The 22,385-nt window shown below is 37.2% G+C and overlaps 1 protein-coding gene across 3 annotated transcripts in view; it reads right to left on the bottom strand.

Annotated features, from left to right (window-relative positions):
* WDR72 (WD repeat domain 72) overlaps positions 1 to 21,920 on the bottom strand; it is a 108,241-nt gene extending 86,321 nt beyond the window's left edge. The window contains exons 1-9 of one of the 3 annotated variants that reach the window (XM_064668747.1): positions 21,610 to 21,920; positions 13,597 to 13,758; positions 12,450 to 12,556; positions 9,399 to 9,477; positions 6,331 to 6,505; positions 5,763 to 5,839; positions 4,125 to 4,244; positions 2,101 to 2,246; positions 1,641 to 1,737 (exon numbers count right to left, since the gene is read on the bottom strand). In XM_064668747.1, coding sequence (XP_064524817.1) covers positions 1,641 to 1,737; positions 2,101 to 2,246; positions 4,125 to 4,244; positions 5,763 to 5,839; positions 6,331 to 6,505; positions 9,399 to 9,477; positions 12,450 to 12,556; positions 13,597 to 13,749 — 954 coding nt within the window. In that variant the 5' untranslated portion in view covers positions 13,750 to 13,758; positions 21,610 to 21,920. The other 2 variants (XM_064668748.1, XM_064668749.1) reach the window with 2 other exon arrangements.
* Between the last annotated feature and the right edge of the window lie 465 nt (positions 21,921 to 22,385).

Here is a 22,385-nt window from a genome sequence, read left to right as displayed (position 1 = left end):
AAATCATTCAGGTAGTAAGTAAATATTAAAGTAGAAATATTAAAAAAGAGCAGGGCACTTTTTTTTTTTAAGCATACTTTTGGGGGAAAGCATATATGAACTTTCTACCACCATTGTAACCCTATTATTTGCTAAGCCATGTGTTTTGGCTATTTCTTTTCCCTCACCTTTCCTGACCTTTTGGCATCCTTCAGCAGTTATCCCCTATCTGATTTTAGATCACAGCATTTGGGGAAAAAGCTGAATGGCTTATGCTATTTCCCTTCAACTAAAAATTAGATCTGTCAGGCTTCAGAGGATTACACAACAAAAATGCTTCCTAAGGGCCTAAATTTGTCAACAGAAAGAGAGAACACCAGAAAACCTCACACAGGCATGTACTTAACAGTCAGGTACAAATAAAAATCTTCAGAAACTGTTTAAAGACTTGCTTGAGCTGTCACACAAACACACAAACTAATGCAACTTCAGGCAGGAATTAAATCCACATCTTCCAGCAGTTACAAGTACATAAACAGTATTAGCAATAAGACTTAGCAACAAAACCAGAGCCAAAGCTACACAGAATAATCTGTTGTATGTTTTTGGTTCATTTTTTGCCAAGGAAGCCCTGCCATATCTTTCCTTCCCACCACCCCACAACTTCCCAATTATAAACCATTTTCTACTTTTTAAATCACAACTGGTTCTACTTACCTATTCCTTTGTGGTCATAGAAAGCACTACTCAAAAAATGAGTCAAAATACAGATTTTCCATAAAAGCTGAATCCATTTGAGATACTTTGTCTACACACTAACTTCTAAATTTGAAATTGGTATGACATGCTCTGCTAAACATGAATTCTCAAACAAAAGTATAAAGATCACCTACTTTTTCAGCTTCCTCTTTTCTTAACATTAGAGGTTTCTCCAAGCAGAGCCCAGGGTTCTGAAGAGTCACATGTGTCTGATTTTATGCACTGTGGGTACTGTCAGTCCTCACACAGTGCAGCAAAGTCAGGAATGCCATTATGCCTCTGAAGGCTCAGGACAACAGTTTATTCTGGTTAAAATGCCACAGATTTTATCCAAACCCCTTCAGTTTAGGATGGATACCCAAGGGAAGCAACATATTCATGTAGTTACATAGGAACATGCATATATTTCCTAATAAAATAAGAACTGACTAACTTGCTTACATTTTGCTTGTGGGTTGGCTCTTTTGATTTTATGGAGGGTTTTTTTTGTTCTTTGGGTTTGTTTATTTATTATTTTTTATTTTTTGTCTTTTTTTATGGATTTGAAAGCAGAAGTTGCTAAAGCTGTAAAATAGAGCACATCTTTACCTTAAAAAAAAAAAACCTCTGGCCAAAGTTAGAAAAAGAAACATCAACCATTTCAACAATTATCCTACCTATAGTTGAAGAGAAAAGCATTTTTTTCCCTGTGAAAAAAAACAGATATAGCCAGAATCCAAGACAAAATACACTATAAGCATCTTCAAGTTTGTAAGTAAAGATTTTAAAATGAAGTGTTAATCATTGTTTTCATAGAACAATTAAATCTGTTGATGAATCCATCATTTTTTTAGGGATTATTCATGTAACTGCAAACAGACAAATCAACTTTCAAAGCTCGCTGCAAACCATTAGGAATTTACCTTATTTTCCTTCATACTAGTAAAGCAGAGTAAATGAGGATAAACAGTTTCTTTCAGCACCTTCCCATCAGCAGGATATATGCTTTTAGAAAGCCCACTGCATAATAAAAAAAAACAAACAAACAAACAAGCTTTAGGAAGTCGTCTTGTTTTAGAAAGCAGAACAGCAACGTCCAAGATTCACAAGTTCAATTAAAAGTTACCAAATAAGTAATTACAAGCGACTTTTTGAAATCACAGCACCAGCTGCCCAAGTTCTACATGACTAATCTTATTCCTGCCTCCCCTGCTGTGCCAAACAAAGACTGAGGGCTGTCAAACTCCGGGTAAACCTTTGAGTGCCAAAGGGGTTTTGTTCTGGTTTTTGATCATTTGCAACACGCAGAGATTTTCCATAGTAACCCTCCCAAAGTTCATCTTGTACCTGAACTTTTTGTGTGAATTTCCCAGCTGAGCCCACCTGTTCAGCAGCTGGTAGATGTAACTGTGGCCATCTTCTGTCCAGATGATCAGTCTGTAAGCTGCCAGCACTTCTCCACCAGCAAAGCACTGACCACTTTTACAGAACTCAGTACAAAGCAAGGAGAAATCACAATAGTCATAGACCTAAGCTCAGAAAAACAATAAAATACAAACAACTGGTACTGGCACATTCATTTTCGTTTAAACTGGTTTGGGGCAATGGATCACTATGTACAACGTGAGCTTGACTCTTTGTAGCTGGACTGATTCTTTTAAAGCCAAAACAGTTTTGATACTAAAACTACTGCAAAGTCAGAATCAAACCATACATTTCACAGTTAAAGAAACTGACAATTAAAAAAGAAAAGTAGCATTAGGGTCTTATGTTAGATTAGGGGATTTTGGATGGGATTTACTTTGTTTTTGCATTGCACTCATTATTAATATTTAGTGGACTGGTAATTTCTTATAAAGAGGTAGATAATGAATTTACAACATAAATATGACACTCAAGACTTCAACAGAAGGTATAAATGCTTCTGCCTGATTCTTGAAAAGATTATCTGCTGACATAATCACAGCACAAATCTTAGCAATGTAATTTTTTCTTTTCTTCTTTGGGGAGCAAGACACATAGGGTGTTTTTTGTTTGGGGGGGTTTTTTTGGGGGGATTTGGTTTTTGTGGTTTGGGGGGTTTTTTTGCAAATTAATTGAAAGTAAACAACATGTAATTCCCCTTGCAAGAATTCTCTTTTTTGTTTCTAGATCTGGTAAAAAAATTGATTTGTTTGCTTCCTATGAGACCTTCCCATTTTAAGCCAAGACATGATATGACGAGGACAACCTATGATATTCTCTTCTTGTTTGTGTTCTTATGGCTTCACAGAGAGAATATTCATAGTCACATTCTTATTATTTCTTCCAGCAGTGTGAGGAAATAGATATCAGAACAATTTTTATGAATTATTAATAGGTAATTTCTATTCATTAGCTAATATCCTCTATATTTTCATTATTACAGAAGTGGTTTAATGAGCCACTCTGAACACACATCTGTATTTCTCCTATGCTACCTGCCACACACCTTTCTATTTAAAATATGATCATGATATTACTCCTTACATTCACTGAAACCTAGAAGTTGAAAATCAAAAAGGACTTATGCAAATGGAGATATTACAAAACAAATGCACCTCTTGTGGACAAACATTATAGAGACTAATAGAAAACAATGCACATTACAGATATTTTTCCATGAAAAGTCTATCCATTCTACACATGAAATTTCCCTATAAGTGCTTTTGTACAGCATTTAAGTAGCCCAAGAGACATCTCCAGGGTAGCCTACAACTACATTATTCAAAGCTGTATGTGAAATTTTTGCCCTACCCAATCTCAGCAGTGGTGCTTGAATTAGTTACATATGTTGAACTAAGCCCTCAGGCTTAAATGAAATTTCATAACACTGGGAAAGACAAACACAGAATTTTTACAATAAACTTCAGTTTAAATGCATTTAAATGTGTATTGTCTGCAACTGTTATTAGCTTATTTTAAATGGTAGTTATTTTCTTACAGCTACAAGAAGAAGCACTATAGTGTACGGTCTTCAGTTTTGCTGGCTTCTATCAACAAACAAAGGTCCCTGGTTACTGAGGACTTGCCAGCTGTGATCACTTCTGTCATACTTAAACAGGGTTTTTTTTCATATTTGTCTCCCTGTGGAGGGGGACTATAATGCACCCAGAACTCTAAAACTGCCTAATACTTAAAGTAATCCCCTTTCTACACAGTCAATTTAGTGTTAAACTCTTAAAGCAGAAACACATTGATAAAAAGTAAAAGCTTCCTCTCATTCAGGCAGTTCAGATAAGCAGAGAAGGGTTACAGGCATTGTTATATCTGACAATTGGTGAACACTAAGTTAGGGAGAAAAACAAAGTGTCTTCATGTAGAAAACATACTAGCTTTTCAAAATTATTAACAAAACTAAAGAGAAAGTATAATGCTCAATAACATACCTGCCAGCACATGGAGGACACAACTAGAAGGAGCCTTTCTGTGTAAGTACAAAATCGAACTGCTTGACAACTTACACAGTCCAGAGATTTTGATTCCTTCTCACACACACTTTGTCTCTCCTTTACAGCACAGAGGAAAAAAAAGCCATAAGATTCATTACAGATAGCTGAGCTTTTACTTTTAGGTTGGAAACAGTGCATTGAAAAGAACTTTCTGTTAACAGACTTTCAAAATTCAAAGCGGCATATAATTCTTAATTAAAAATGAGATAGAAAGACAACAGGGTTCACAACTACCGTGCAAAGAGAAGACATTCAGAGTGGCTTAGACCTTGATCTCACTTAAAGTGATAATGAACATGGAGAAGGACTAAAGACAGGTCATAAACAGCATCTGCTCTAATAAGTATCTGGTAAAATGTCCTATAGTGAAAAAAAAAATACCTACAACAATCTATAAACTGACAGAATGAGATTCAGAAAGGTGGGTGAATATTATACTTTCCCACTCATCCTTGTTGTGACCAGGACAGTCTGAGATGTTGGTGTTGCCATGTCGTGTTTGAACTTGTTTGAACCCTTAAAAAGTAGTGAAAAAGTAATTCATTTTTTTAGCTTTGTATTGCTGAACGTATAGATTGTTAAAAATAATATATGCATTTTCACACTTTTTATGGGAATATCAGATTTATCAAGGTTGTCATGCTCAAAATTATGCTATAGGAATTATATGTATTAATTATTTATTAAATCACTTAAAACTGATATTTTCTGTTTTGAAAGACACCAACAGTATCAACACCTCTCAGAGAAGGGGTATATGTATGCTTGGAATCATGGTTATAACACTGCAAACCATTTTCTTACTACACCTTGCAGCTTCAATTAACTCCAAAGAAATCTAACAATATTTATTAAAATATTGCTCTTTATGAATTAGGTGAATTATTACTAACTCTGCACCAGTCCCTTCACAAAAGGTGGCCCCAGGCAGCAAAAAGAAGGCACCACACCATGTTTCTGATGTGTATTCAGTTGTTAGCATTCTCAGAATTTTTACAACATGACAGTGGGTTTAATTCAAACCCAAAACATTGTATTCCTTTTCTAGCACTTGTTCATGTCAAGTGATAGCTGCTGAGAATATTAGCACAGAAAAGAGTTTGAAGAGAGGAACAGGACACTTGACACACTGAGAGTCTTCTCCAAGTGAAAACAACATTGTGAAAGGCAGAGAGAGGAAAACCAAGTTTAAAGGACCATTTTGAAGAAAGAAACCAGGGTGAAGAGGGAGTACAAAGGCCAGTATTGAAGAGCTTTACATTTAAAGGACAGAGTGAAGGGGTTCAAAGGCATTATCAGGACAGTAAGAAAGCACAGCAACTTCAGCATCATGGAATATGAAAAGAGACAATAAGCCTGGGCACAGGACAGAGCAGCTGTCAAGGCAAGAGCTGTCCAATGGCCCAACTCATCTTAAATAATACTATGAGAACATGTTTTCAGAATTTTGTAACAAAGGTAACTAAATCTGTTTAATATATGTCCAAAAGATTTAAATTTATTCATATTCTGCTTCAATGCAGGCTTTATTTGAGAATATTACTACATTCATGCTGCTTCACATCTCAAACTGACCTGGATGCTATTCAGAGATGATGACAGGTCCCACACTTTAAGAACTCCAGTTACAGACACTGCAACCAAAGAGTCTTCTGTGAAAAGTTAACAGTGAGACAGTCACCTTGAAGTCAATGCAGAGAGTACCTACCTATTCAGCACTAAAACATGGATTCTGTACAACACTGCTTGGATGAAATATCAGTTTTACATTAAAAAAGAAGATAATTAACTGGTTATTACAAAAATCACGTAAGCAAATAGTGAATGTGTTAACAGAAAGAAGAGAACTGTGGTTTAGTGCATTTAATTTCCCTGATATTACAAAACTAATTTGTGCTTAAATCCAAGAAATGAACTGCTTACAGCCAGTGTACAGGCCTTTCTCTAAAAAATATATTAAATGAAACATGATCAACATCAGGAGCATTAAAAACACCTCATGTGCTATCAACGAAACATTAAAATCTTGTACATAGCTTCTCTGTAAAACATGATTGGATTTTTAAATCAGGTAGGATCATACTATATATAAATATTTTATCACAATTTAATTTGCCTACATAAACACACTTAAAACACATACCTTGAATTCTTGCAGAGTGTACAACACACATACAATTTATCCAGTCAGAAGACTGGGATGATGATAAAGTGTGAAGAACATCCAAAGTCTTCGCATCAATAATAAGAACATCTTGATATTCTCCACAACAAAGCAGCCAGCCTTCACCTGTCATCCGGAATGAGCAATGGTAATACTGGACAAGTGGAAAGCAGAGAGTCAGCATATAGAGCTACAAATGGCATGGATATTTCTCACATTAAGCATTTCATACTTGGATTTATAATCAACACTTGTAGCATTACTAAAAAAATCTAAGGCATATGTGAAATCATACCCAGTGTTGTTACCAACACAAGCACGGCATACAGCTTAGTAAGAGCTGCTTCCTACTTCAAGCAGTAACTGCCTTGCATAAATATTAGGATTATTGTAATTTGGGGAAGGAATCAAGGTGTTAATTTTCATTAATTGCTAAGGAGTTTGGAACTTGTTTCTCATCGCTCTCCAAGCATTTGACAAAGCTCCAGTTATCAAGAGGCATCTAAAGCACTAAAAACAGGTGAACATGTAGAATATTCATTATTAAATTTTTCGTAATGAATTTCTGATTATTTTCCAGGAAGGATTTCTACTCCATGAGATATTCTTTATTTTGACATTAAATGGCTTATTGTTCAGAAGATTCATTCTTTCACAACAATCACAAAGAAAAAAAAAAAACAGATACACAGCAAAGGAACAGAGATGACACTGGTACAGAGGGACTACGAACAGTTCTTTTTTGCCATGTGTTTTATATGTGCAAGGACACTTGCATTATGTATGTATTTATCTGTAATTTTACACAAAATTGCTATAAACAAGTAAGAAGCCACCTCAAATAGAATTTACATTTAAATGCTAACCTTAAAATAGAGCACAATCATGTAAGCAGATAAAAATAGACCCACAAAATTGTACCTCTGTAGAGTTTTGCTGATATAATAATTCTTAGTTTATCAGTTAACAAATTGAAGTTTGAAAACAAAAGAAGTATAAATAACTGGGACCAGGATAAATATTGCTACAGATATTATGAATAAACAGAGGCAGAAATGCTTAGAATTTGCAATTAGTGTTACCATTAAATTAGGCTTGAACTAGAGGATCTGTATAGTCAGTTATTCCTCTGAGAAAATCCCACACTGGTTAAGATCCACAAACAGTTAAGTGATGACCCTGGTGTTAAATTTCATTTCAAATGGCAAATATTCAGTTTGCACTACTTGACATCTGCCATTCATAGCTGAATTATCTACCCTGAACAAAAGGAACCTACTAGAATAGGTAGGCTAGGAGTTCAATTAAAACCTAACCAAAAAATCAAGTAACAATTTCAAATTATGACGCCACTGAAATCAGTGTGCACTAAATCTTCCAGACAATAAGATTCTGTAAGGAATATATTCTCACAGGTACTGCTGTAGCACAAGCAACCATTCTCATGGAACAACAAAAAGCCTACAACAAAACACACACACACAAAAAAAAAAAAAAGACCCCAATTTATTATAACTATCTGAAGGTTGCATTTTAAGAAAATTTCACCTGCTAACAACATCTACTGTTTTTCTTCAGGAAGTTCTCCCACTACAAGTTCCTATTTTCCTTTCGCTTTTTTACCCAAATTATAAAACAAAAATCATCATCCAGTTACAATTAGGTTTAGCTCACTTCTAATAGAGGTGAAGGACCCATTTTATAAAAGTACTTGCTACTCCTCCTTGAAGGGTGAGAATGAATATTCTGCCTCTGATCTCCACAAAAAATGTACCAATTGTCAGCTAGTCAGCTGGGCCAGGGTTGCCTACTGTCCTGCAGGACTCATCTGTAACTTCATCTATTAAAACCTAATTAAGCAAGAGCACAAAGCAGGTCATACTGCACCTCTATTAAATCATAATTTAAGTATTGAGGGTTTTGTATATATACATTCATATAAAGAATATATGTATTTTAAACCTCTGCACAAATAAAAATGTAGAATAACTTCTTAGTGTGTGCTTTTATACACACGCACACAGAAAAAAACATATAATTAATAAGTTTATCTTCTGTAATTTTTGTTGCTTATTTACTCAAGCTTTTTCCTCTTCTTGATAGTTAACAAAAGTGTTTGAACTATTTATGTCAACTGAATCAGTGTCAGGAAAAATGCTGTTTCTTCTGGAAGCTTTGAAAATTTTGAATTCAAAACGTGGCTACAGTTTGGAGTAACATGAGGTCTCAGATTTCCATCATTTGGAGACTTAGTTCCACCATAGACTTCCTTACTGAAGAAAAACAGCATTTTAATTAACCTTGGAGCCTTGAGCTGCTCTTTTACAAACACACCCAGAAATAAGCTGTGTCCCTCTATCAAATCCAGACACGTTGGGCCCCTCAATCACATACACACATGTATTTCAAACAATCCCACATTCCAAAATCTAGATACTTATTGTACCTGGATACAGCTCAAAGCAGACACCTGAAATTATCTGAAGTAATGTTTAAAGCAATTTGGCCTCTGCAAATAAGGGATCTGTCCCAAGCAGTGCAATGAATGAAAGTGTATTCTTGAAAGTGGGGTGAGGAACAGTCTTTTGGAGGTCAGCAGCAAAGCCTTTCAAAAGTTTAAAAATAAGTCTTTCAGCAGATTGTCTTAAAATGTTTGGCCAGATTACTTGTGCTTCTAAAACATGTCATGAAAAAGTCAACGTTAAACTTGAAGTTTCCACGCACAAAACAAAAGTTTAGACCATTTCAGTTTGCTACCTGATTCACAAACAGTAAGTTAATCTACTGCATTCCAAATATTTGCAGCTTAAAAGTAATCAGTTTGATTTAAGAAATTCAAAGGAACATAAAAAAATCTCAATTCTTTTCTTAGTCAAAAGGCAAAACAGAAAAAAATAAGATATAAAATTACTTATATTGTGACAGTGTTTTAATTCCTAGGTTACGATCTATACATTTAAAACTGTATGTTTCTGAAAAACATCATGTTAATAAAGCAAAACTCTTGTAATGAACAGAGATATCCCAGGAAAGGTTGCTATACTTACATGGATTGCTGTATGCCTATAAGGAAGCTTTGTGCTCTCAATGCACTGTCCACTAGTGACATTCCAAACACACATCTCCCTGCCAAAGATAACTTCATATTATTCTCTGTCATTTCCACTCAATTGGCTGGAATAATTTTGTGCCACCAAGTTTTTCTTTAGTGCTGTATTTAAGTGCAGTCTGGTCATTTATAAAGCTTTTTGTTACAGATTACTGGGTAAGAAAATGTTGTAGTCATTAGCAGGGGATGACATACAGTATCTGTTTCTTTTTCTTTTGGTAATTACACCCTACTGCCTTGCAACAAACCTGGCTTTAAGGCCAACTCTGGTCTGCAACAAATTGTAGGTATACTGCCATTACAGCTCATCAACACGTCACTGGAACTATCTGTCATTGGAACTACATCCTCCTGAAAATGATTCATTTCACTGAACTTAAACCACACGTTTTGAAAGGCATCATGCATCATCTGCCGCACCAGACTTCACTTCTCGAGAGGAACAACTTCTGTTAAGAAGAAACAGTGCCATCATGAGGCTGCTCCCGAAATCTGCTGTCGACGCTTGCCAGCCTGAATACCCGTGTGACAGCCCAGCTACACTCGGTTACGTTTAAGGTTGATGTCTGAGGAAGACACTTTAGCCCATTTTCCTTATCTACACATTATTCAACATGAGATGGGTCTGGAGTACAAGAGACCCAAACAAATTAAGTGTTGTAAATGAGATTGTATAAGGTATGTTATCAGAGTTCAACAACTGGATGTTAAACTTCGATGCTTTTAGATTTCATTTAAGCAACAAGCATTATTTTCACAGTTGAAACATTCATTTTATGATTTCTGACATTACATTGTAAGGCATTTTCTGGATAAAGACTTAGAGAACACATTGGGGAAAGTATTTTATTACATCAGAAATACTAATCAGGGATTTACATCTTAATCTACCTACTGTCACATTTTATGATAATATAAAAATCTTACTTAACTGATATTTTTCAGCTGAGCAATAGCAGTGAAATCTATAAATCTGTAGCACAGCATCACAGTCTGTAGACTCAGTCATAACTTAAACAGAATGCTTATGCTGTTTGTTAAACATTTCAAGGCAGTGATTTCTCCTTCATATCAGAATAACAGTTTTACTGCTTTAGCTACATTACTGTGATATAGACATGCAAACATGCACAAATAAGACCAGAATGGAACTTCAGCTTCTGTATATTGTACTTAATTTACTGTGTGTACTAGCAAGAAGTGAGCAGTATCACACATTGATAAACCTGTCCTACAACGTATGCTATATGCAGACACAGGACACCTGTGATAACTTACAAAGCATTATAGATTAATTTATAGACAGACTTCCATGTTAAAAGTACAAAAATACTGTTCAGTGCTCATTCTTCTGGGATTAGGCAGGTACACAAACTCTTAAAAGAGTCTGAAGTTGTTCAGGGAAGGGTACCATGGAATCGTCTTCCATACAATTTCTTCCACCCTCACTACAAGGAGATGGAGGCTCGAAAATGGCAGAAGTGAATTATTCACAAGCCAGAAAATGTAGTTGGACAAATGCTCCATCTCCTGAAGATGAGGTTTTCTATTTGTGATTATCTCAACTTCATGTTGTGACCTTCCAGGGATTAGTGATGGATGCTCTGCCCTTATGTAACAGATGAGAAGTCAGCAGTAATTTGGTAAAAGTGAACATTTAAAGGGACCAGAAGACAATTCAATTCTACCTACACACGTTCCAATGACTCCCTTCAGAGGCAGAATCTTTAGGATGAGAACATCTCTATGGTATATCCATAGCAAAATCCTCATTTGTTTCTTAGCACTTTCCACACCAGTTTTTTTGAAATACAGTATCTTTGCTTCCAGTATGATCTGGAAACAGTACTGTGCTAAGAGAACTTCAGAACCGAGATGAAAAACATCTTCATCTCAAAACCCTTGAGTAGAACTGTAAGAGAAACAAAATTCTAGAACAAAACTGGTTCTGCAGACTTCTCACCCTCCTTTCTGTACATAACCAGAACTCTTTACCACTACCTGTCTGGTGGGACAGTCTAACCTTTCAAGATGAAAAAAAACTGTTTCAGGCTTCTTAAAGTTATCCTTTTCTTGTATACTCTTGAATGAGAATCCAGAGATCCTAGCAGCTCGAAAGGATAAATAAGCTCCTAAGTGAGACAGTAGTAGCCTTAGGGTGCTACAAGGTGTAGCTTGAAGGAGGACAATTGACAGGAACTCTTTGTGGAAAGAGGTTTCAACAGAGCTGCCCTGTTATAATTGGAAAAGATGAATCCAAAATGAGAGAAGAATATAATTAAGCAGCGAGACAAAGTTGTTTAGGAGGGCCCTTATGGAAGTAAGCAGCTACCCCTAACCACCTTCAGCAGCTGAAATCCTGAACAGATGGGCCTCAAACCCCAGCTGAAAAGATTATCAAATATTCAGAGAGAAAAAAATTCTTGAACACTAACCTAGCAGAACTGCAGAAATTACTTTGACTCAAGTGATGGGCCATGTCACAACAACCACATAAGAGAAAAGCTGCAAGATCAGGATATACTCCAAAACATCATGTCAGATTTCAAGGCAGACAAGGAACATATATGACTTTTATTCAAGGGCAGCCTTTTCTATCCTTCCACAGGTACTGACTGAGGAACCATAAACCAGATCAGAGTCCATCAGTTTCTTTTACTGGTTCAGTTCTCAAGATGAGTTCAGGAGGAAACAGAGAAAAGCACCATGACATTAAAATGCTTCTGAACTTGCTGATGCCCCCCAATAACCCATCAGTCTCCCTTTGAATGGGTCTAGCTGGATATCTCAATCTGCCAAACCTTTCTATTGTCCATGAGATGATCTCAAACTATTGTACATAAGCAATATAGTAACTATCCTGAGAAGCTGCTATCATTTTCATATCATGAAATTGGATTAAAACACTTCTGCAAATGTATAATCTGACCTACACCTGACATACATTTCATGACTTAAGAAATGAATAATTGAATATTCAGTTACCTACCCATTTTCAGTAGCACTTACTACATATGGTTGTTTTTCAAACTCTCTTGCTTTTGCCAAACAAGTTACAGAAGCAGTATGGCCAAAGAGAATTTCTTTAGATGAAACCTAGGAGAATAATACAATGGTTTAACTCAAACATAATAATTTCCACATAAACTAAGGATATCTAAACCCAAGAGAACACTACTTGTAGATATTAACAACTGTCAACCTGCTTTATATGCTTATGTTCTTCAGCCATGTTTCTGGAATGCACAAAGATGTGGATGAATTATGCAGTTTGCATAAAGTACAGGTTTTGTATTCAGTGCAGTCTGAAAATTGCAGCTTCTGAAGAATATATGGAGCATCAAATGTCATAAAACAGGCAATGTGCAGAACACCTCTGGCCTTTACCCTACAGCATCAGAAGTAGGAACTGATACACCAAAGCTCTTAAGGATGTGTTTCATACCACATGTTTAAATAATCTCTCTGATTAGCTTCACTGCATGCAAAGGTCTTAATTGAAAAAGGTAGCACCATAAAAATGCAACCTTTTAGGCTATATTTAAGTACAGATGAGGCAAGTAAGTATAAATAATATTAGAACCATAGTTCTAGGAACACAGAATAAAAACAATAGGAACTGTTTTGACTCTTTCACATTCTCAGGAAAAAATATGAAATAATCAAAGCAATAATTTGCATCTTAATTATACCCAAAATACATATTTCATCTTCCATCTTTCTTGACTTTTTCTGCTGTTAACCTGGCAGATAGCTGTGGTTTTATAAATAGATTCTTTTCTCTTAAATGACAGGCCACACTCAGCAATTAATTTACAAAAGGGAAAAAAGACTTCACAAGATAGAAATCATGATAATTCTATATATTTACTTGCTGCCATTACTCATAGCACAGAGTCTCAAATTATAATCCACAGGTCATGCTAATTTATCAAAAATTTTCCCAAGTCTGCAAATAGCAGGTTGCTCATATAGGCATTTCACTTTTTGCTTCATGAGTTTCCTATAACAAATACCACACTATCTTTAAAAATTCATCTGAATATAAGTGCAGGTCTGGATAACGCCATTGTCAATAATAAAAGATAAAACTCCAGTCTGTCTATTTGGCAAACTGTAGCACAGTGGACACAAACCTTTAGGTCTGGTGAAAGATCCCAGAGACATATTTGTCCTTCTTGACTCCCTGTAACTATGGTCTGCTGGTCATCTGTGATCAGAATGGCAGTGATGCTGTGGGAGGGAGCTCTTCTGCCCCACAGGGCCACAGCTGGCACTGATCTCTTCATAGTCAGCACCTGGAAAGAGAAACAAGCCATGATGACTCTAAGCAACATGAAATGTAAGAATAAAATAACCTAAAAATAGGGCAATGTAATCAACATCTGAGAAGGGAAGCTATAAAATGTTGCTATAAGGAGTTGATTAGGCATTGAAACATTTTATTTGTGTTGCCAGCACTGACACTTCTGGGGACAGGTACTACCACAATACTGAAATATCAGCAATGGGAGCTGTGTGCTACCCCACAAACTGGTTTAGTTCTGGTGGGCCCATATGACTTTCTTCCTGATTTTGGTACACCATGAGTGCACCATGGCTCCCCTATTCCCTCCAACCAACAGTGCTGCTCATCCTCAGCAGCACTTAACTGCTGGAGCACAGAGATGGCACAAGAGCAGGGTGTCAATAGTCTGGGATCCCTAGAAGGATAAGGCAAGAGAAAAATAACAGGGCTGGAAGGATAGAACTGGTGGTGGGTCAGGGAGGAAGAGAAAAATGAGGCCCAAGACAGCAAAGCACTACATACTCAATCATTCTGTGCCATCTCCTAGGGACAAGAACCAGAAGAAAGGTGGAGGCAGAGTTGCAAGCTGGGAAACAGGGAGAATGAAGAGACTCTTCCTGTTGCCCAAGTCATGAGTCCCTTGTCCAAAAAAATTTATCGTCTAATAGATTTGCCCCTGCTGCATAAAACTAATTTAATGGAATTGTCCAAAATGACTGATGGCCATTAGTTAATTCAGTATACATTCTTAAGAACTGCATTTCCAGGAAACTCTTTCAATGTCTGTGCAAACACCAGTACCTACGAAGTACTTCAAAAATGTTCTTATCAAAACATTCTACTTTGCTCATTTTTAAATTTGATGTCTGGTCCTTTTAAAACCACTTCTGCTTTTTAGCTGGATTCTGTAGAAACTAGTAATATATGCAGCAAGTATGCCTCCTTTGGGTCAACTTAAGTGAAAGTACTGACTGCTAAAAAAAAAACTGACACAGATAAACAATGTCTTTAGCATCTTTCAATGAAAGAGCCCTACACTAAACTGCCAGTGTCTACCTTAACCCAAACCCAAAAATTCCCATATATACAAGCCACCTGTTTCGAAACTCCCAAATTATTAACTGGAGTACACAACAGCATCCAGCACTCCTTTCCTGTATCCTATGATGGGGGTTCTTCATTTTTCCAGTGAGTTTGTACAGATGTCATGAGTTTGGTAAGTTAAATCCCATTTAGTTTCATTTTAAAGCTCTTTGTGGGTATATGAAGTATTATTGTTACTGGTAACCATGAAGTCCTTTTCTCTTGCAGAAATAAAAGGTGTTCTAACCAATCTAATGATATGGTTTTAGTTATCAGCAAAAAAAAAGGTTGCCAAGGGTTCATAAAATGGTGACTGCCAAAACAGTTTGATAACTCAAATCCTGGGTCTTTAAAGTACATTTGCTTGCATATCATGTAGTCATTTATACTTGTACCACGTGAGTGTTCAATTAGTGTAAGACAGCACAAGGAAGCAGAATTCAGGTTTGTACTGCAATGAATATTGAATATTAAGTCATAAATTATATTTTCTTGTAAAGGAAGCATAGAATCAAGATCAATATTCTTAGCAGAAGACCTACTGCTCAGCAAGTGATGGGTAACAGAACTCAAATCAACAAGTTAAAAACAAAAAAATTGATAGAATTAACTAATGTATAGATCTATTTGCAAAAGTTTTAAGTACCCATGAGTGAGGTGAATTAATAAAAAACTACTACTACAGACAAAACACCGGTTATAAGAGAATTAATTTAGACTGAAATGTTATGAGAATATTTAGTACATTTTCCTTTACATTATGAATGAAGCACAAGAGAAAGAAAACAGAAGGTATATGAGCTTTCATGTTAACAGAACAGTCCTTAACTTCCCCCTCCTTGCTTCTTGGTTAACTTTTCTTTTGGATTAACATATTTTGATGCATAAGTAGTTTGATGTGAAACCTTTGCTTCTAAGCGTACCATGACTTCACTAGGAATGGAGCATATTCACATACACACATTTTGTCTGAAAATCCTCAGCTTTATCAAATGTGTTAGTGATGCTGATGGCACCTGCAGCAAATTTCTTTGAAATAAAGTCAGATATTTATCAGACTGTTCCTTTAAAAAAGGTAAAAATTGTTTCCACAAAGTCAAATATTGCCCAAGGCATATCTGAGCTGCATGGAGCTTATCAGCACGTGTCAAATTCCCACAGCTCTGCCCACTCAAGCATGTCTGATTTGCAGCACTAACCCCTAATTCAACTTGAAATCATGTTTCTCAGTTCTATTCCTGTTTCTCCCTGTTTACAGCCTAATAAGCTTATTTGTCCTGCCCCTGTGACTACACTGCCAAAAGGTCTGCTCTCATTACTGAAAAGTTCCCTGTTTTCAGTTAAACACACCAGCTCATCTCATCACTAACTTGTTCATAGAACTAGAGGCAGGGTGGTAGGGATGTAAGATTTCTCACACCAAAACCACACCACAAACCTCTTTTAACTTGGAAAATGATCCAAATTTGCACAGCTTCAAAGACTTTGGTTGTACTACTTTAGCAACTTTGTGTAGTAAAGTTTAATTTGGAAAGCTAAGTACACCACTCTTTATTCTACAGGAGCCATGAGGTATTTAAAAGTCTAATCAAAAGTCTTAAGGGGCCAGAAAGATGGAGGTCTGACCTTGAATGCCTTACTAAGCACATATTAATGCAAGGTCTTTTCCTCATCACTCAGCTTTTTTGACTAGTCACAAACAGAGGAGAATGAAAAAGGTCAGATTATACCATAAAGAAACAGTGCCATCATAACTTAAGCCTTCCCCACAGAACCCTAACTCCAGTATTGTGAGCATATCTTGGCTCTGCTCCTCTACTGATCTTAAACAAAAGGGAAAAATTGCCAGCTTCTCCATGAGGCTCATCTTGGACCTTCCGATCTGCCACCTAATTACTGCTCTACCTCTCAGCCCTTCCCTGGGCTATATTTTGTCCAGACAAAAAACAGAACCCTAAAGCAAGTGGCTTGGGAACACGTAGGTTAGAATGGAAGAATGGCTTATACCTCAGGAGCATGGCCACACATCTCTAAGGGATTTGAAGTGAGAAATCTGGATTCTGCTTTGCCACACTGAAGTTGGTAGAAAACATTCCCTATTCCTCCATGTATTTCCATGCAATGTTTGCTCATAAGCATAAAGGAAGCTTTACTGGAGGAACATAAAGGAAGCTTTACTGAGGAACATAAAGGAAGCTTTACTGGAGGGAGCATTCTGAACACTACTGAACTACTAACTATAGTTTCAGAATCACATCTCTTAATAAAGAAACAAATCGGGGTATGTATTTCAATGACCTCAGAAATAACAATTTATATATATCAAGGTCCTTAAAATTAGGAACTGAGCTCCCACCTAGAGAATTAATCTGAAACATTTCACATCGTAAAACACTGGTTGTGAGAGAACCTTCCTTCTCAACACTACAACCCGTAACAAAAACTACCAAATACAAATTCATGGCTTATCTATAAAAGGAGAAAAGACTTCATACAACAAAATATCACTTTACAGGTAACAGTCAACCTGCCAAAAAAACTTTTCTGAATTTGTAATCATACTTATTTCATGTTTCCTGTGCATTCCAAACTGTCAATACAAGGGCAGTTTTTTTGAAGTTCAATTAAATGTTTGGCAACCAATGCAGGCACAAGAAAAAACCCCAAACCTGCAGAAATTGGCTCACAGTCTTGAAAATATCAAGATATTAGCAGAATTTAACTATTTGTATTGGATTAAATAAATGCCCTCTATTTACAACCCTTTAGATTCATCACTGTAATAAAGGAAGCATTAGGAAGTAAAATCTAGGCAGAGCCTGGTAGGTTTTCGTGACAAATTCCTAAGGTTTGTGTGTTTCTAATCTCTCTCATTCTCTGATTCTTGTCTAGTCTTTTGTTTTATCTGACATTCTCTTACTATCTACACAAGAAAATAAAATTTCATCAATATTGGTTTTACTCCTAGTAAAAATCTAATTATTTCTTTTAAAAACAGCTTTGCAGTCTAGTGATTTGTTCTATACTGCTTTCAGAACATTGTCAATTTACTTTATGATATAAATGTTGCACTCTCCTTAAGGATGTTGTATATTATCTCTGGTAACCAGCAAAGATAACATTTCCCAAACTAAAAAACTGTATTTACCAACTATCCACAATGTATAGCAAGTCATCTAAGAATCAATAATAATATATTAAGTTTACAAGATTTTTGGTAAAAGTATCTCAAGTACAGAAAGGAAATGACCAAATAAATTACACTAAACACAGCAAGACAGGATAAAGGTAACAAAAGATATTCCAAGTAATTATTAACAAAAAGTAAAACAATGAAAGGTTTATAGAGGAAATTAAAAACTAGTTCATAACCAGCACATTGTACAAGTAAAACAATAACTGGCTCCTTTAACAGGCAGAATCTGCTCTCTTGTTGCCCCAGCAGCAAAACCAAATATTTCTGTATTTCAAATATTTAGTTGATATATCTAATCAGATGTAGGCAACAAGTAAAATACTCTAATGATCAACATTTCTATCCTATGTCCCGACTTCTCGTGTCTTAGTGCATCCCACCAGAGCCCTCACTATTGCACACCTTTTCCCCTACTTTGCTTTCTGCTCCAGGTGCCGCCCTGGAGCCCCTCCCTGCCAAGCCCGGCAGTTCCAGTTCAGGAGGTGATGGGAGTTCCCTGCAGGCCCGGCGGGCTCCTCCCTCATCAGCCGCGGTCAGCGCTGAGTGACACCCGCACCTCTCCCGGGACGGGAACGTCCTGCTTTTGCAGTCCAAGGGAGGAGAGACTGGGACCAGCAATCGATACAACCCATTTTAACCAGCAAGAGCCACCTAGTAATACCTTGTTTGTATTTCTTGAACGAGTGACACAAGAAACACTTATTTCATTCCACACAATAATTCACCACAATCAGAAGGAGCACAGTAAGGGCAACACCATCTCCCAGCTGCTGATTACATCAAAGGTTTGCAGCACAAATTCAATTTTATGATGTTAATCTCAACCTGCCACTCAGAAATTTTCTCTGAGGGATATGATTTTTTCTCTGGATTTCATTTTAAGAATGATTTTCTTCTTCTACAATCAATAAAGATATGTTTTCATCAAAAGACTCTATCTTGGCAGAATTCAATTGGCCATCTCAAAACCTTTTGGTGACACAATATTAATTAAAATAGTTTATGTTGCACCTAAGCTGGAAAATGGGGCAGTGAAAACATCAGCAACTCAGAACACTTGTGCTTTCCTTACTGTCATATGGCACAGTAAAATAATCTACACTTCCTTGAAGTTACTGTTTTACCCCATAAACTGTTACATTATATTAAGCTCCCTAGAAAAGTCTCTCAACATGCTCTTTTGCCAAGTAGATAAATTAAAAATGTGTGCAAAAATATGAATTTCCACTCTCTGAATGTCATTAAAGGCTTCAACAATAATCAATTACACTTAGTAGCTGTTTAAACACGTTAGACAACAATTAATGCATGTGACCTAGCAAAGGTGGTTTTAAATCACATATATCAAAGATATAAACCAAGTTTGTTTGAAAAAAGAAATACAAGTGTGTGTGGAGCCATAAAAGTTGTCTTCTTTAAAGAAGTGTCTGAATGTCCTATCAGCTACAAGAAGAGTCATCTATAGGAAATTATACATTGCTTAGGCACTATGCAGAACTACTAATGGGAGTTATTTGCCCCTTTCAAAGCCTTCGGCACAGAAAAAGTATCACTTAAGTCATCTTCAGTGGAGTTACTCACATCCAAATGGTGAAATGCTTTGCTGCAGCAGAGTTTTAATCAGGTTTTAGGACATTCACCCATCAATTCTTACAGGAAAGGACATGTGATAGAAAGAGCCATCGATTTCTGCAGAATGTACGATTTCTAAGAACTTGCATCTTACTTAAAGACAGATCTTGCCCTTAGTTTTATATACATTCAGTCATCCCTATCTTTATTGAAAGTAACAGTTTTCTATGAGGAAGTGCTCCTTCCTCATGCTAGTAAAGGCACAGCTCCCTTCATTTTCTCAATTATAAATTTTCTTTTGAGCAGAGACATTTATGTCCTTGAAAGAGTCGATGATGCCAACATAATCCCACACAAATCAAAGGGCCTAGTAAGATAGTACCTACTTGAAGTTTATGGCCTATATAACTTGAAAAGTGTAGAGAGTTACAAACTTGAAGTCTCTGCTAAGACTTCCCATTGCTGTAAGCAAAAGTCACTTGCAAGCGACAAGAGTTTCAATAGACTTTCATTTTCATGAATCAGCCATAACAGAATTCATTCTTATTTACTCTGCTTTAACTCAGGAAAATATACAGTCAAGTAAAGACACAGAAAGCTTAAAAAGAAATTTACAAGAATAATCAACAGAGGCAATGAATATGAATCAAAGCTTTAAATCACTAATTTTGTCTTTCTTAAGTGACCTTGAGCTCATTTAAGACAAAAAACCCCGTTGATCAGAGAGAGGTAATATTTTTGGTTCAGCTACACTGTACTCTGGGATGTTTAAATAACAAACAAAACTAGAATCAGATGCTGGAAATAAAACAAAATATATCCTCTGCCTTTGTTTTTTAGATTGTGATGTAATAATCATCAATCACTGTTGTAATCAATTGCATCATAATGAGGATTTCTAAACTGTGACAAGAGGAACTACTTATTTTTCCATTTCACTCTTAGAATACTATCAATTACTAAACATCTCTCTGCAGTGTTCTTTGCTATGGGGCATGCAGTTGTTTGCTGTAAACAACTCCAAATGATTTATTATATGTACAGTCAAACCTGCTCAAGTAAAAAAACTCTGTTTATTATGAAGCAGGATCAAAGTCCAAAACTGATCCAATGTATTGCAATGCATGGATTGCAGTGTTCATTACAGTGAACTTTTAATTCTAACACTGAAAAGTTTTTAATGAGAAAAACCTGATCTTGTCATGTAATCAATCCTACTGACACAAACCTCTTGAGCAGAACTACCTCACCACGACAGCCATTTTTGCAATGAGTAATCCCAGAAATCCCATAGTTCTGTACCATTGGCATCACTAATATACTAAAGTTCCATGATATGTTAAGAAAACACTACTACAGTTCCAAACAGTGACTAGGAAAGTAATCATGATACAAACACAAGGCTCTAAAAGTGAGTCATTCTAATTAATTTCATAGTTGAGCAAGTCTCAATAAAAACCTCCAAGCAAAACTACTTTCACGAGTAACTAGAACTCCTGTAAAAAATAATAAAAGTGTTTCTACTCTAAAGCTTTGCATTTATTTGATAAGAAATCACTAAAATAGCACAAAAGCATTTTTCCATTTCAAGGAGCTAATATCTTGAACTCTGTGCCTCCACATTAATGGTTTTCTCCAAAAAAATCCAGTGAATAGATATACTCTAAGACAATTGATGGAACGCATACAATTCACTAGACTACCTTGGAAAGAGAAGCTACAGACATTTATCATCAGAGTTAAAATACAACAAAGTTACGTAGTGGATGCTAAACACATACAGGACAACAGAACCTCCCAGAAACTTTGGTGAAGTTTGCCCAAGAAAGAAAGAACAAACGCCGCACCACCCAGAAAAGGCTTCGCACCCACCGAAGAGCTCCGTGGAACCCAAGGTCACCGCTCTTGGCCACGGCGACACCCAACCCCATCCCCGAGGGAGCGGAGCCCGGGGCCGCACGGGGCAGCCCCTCCGAGGGACGGGACTAAGGGAAGCAGCCCCTGCCTTACCTCCAGCGGCTCCCGGGCACCGCGCGGGGGGCAGGACCGGCCGAGGACAAGGGGAGGGAGCCGGGACAGGTTTTATCTCACTCGGCAGCGGCAACACCCAGCGAGGGCGGCGCAGGCTGGCGCCAGCTCGCTGTCCCTGCCACCGCCGCCCTTAGCCCGATGAGCGAACGGGCTCTCGGGGCCGCTCCCTGCTCTGCAATGGTGAGGGGGAAGCACGGGCTGGAGGAGAGGTACCTAGGAACAGCAGGGCTGCAGCCTCGCTGCTCACCTGGCTGCCCATCACGGCGCTGAGAACCCGGCGGGGCCGCTCCACACCAGCGGTGGAACCAACCCCCGAGGGCTCAGCTGCTCCTTAAAACACCCCCGCCGGGTAATGAGGCGCAGGAAAACTTACACCTGTCTGCCCTTACCTTAAGTACAGTGAAAAGACTATTTCCGCTCTCGGGAGGCGGGGGCAGCCTGATTTCACACAGGTGTGGGCACCAGCAGCTGCTGGGTGTCGATGCCCACAGAGCCGGGCACTTCATGGTGTGCGGGCTGTCGAGGATGTGAGTTTTGTAAGTTCAGGCATTTCTGTTTGAAATATAAACTATAGTGAATAAATACATTAGGAAAGTGAAGGGAGATGTCAGTTCACTAGTCTTCCTGTTCTTGGTTCCAAGGTCGGTCACAGAGAAGCTCGGGTCTGCAAGAGATTCCTGTGAGTGGGCAAGGCAAACTGGCTGTACAGTGTACACGTGAGCTCATCTGAACTGCTGAAATACTTAGTCACAGTC

The sequence above is a fragment of the Pseudopipra pipra genome, chromosome 12, assembly GCF_036250125.1.
Source record: "Pseudopipra pipra isolate bDixPip1 chromosome 12, bDixPip1.hap1, whole genome shotgun sequence".
NCBI lineage: Eukaryota > Metazoa > Chordata > Aves > Passeriformes > Pipridae > Pseudopipra > Pseudopipra pipra.
The sequence above is the reverse complement of the archived record's forward strand: the minus strand, read 5'-3'. Positions and strand labels throughout refer to the sequence as shown.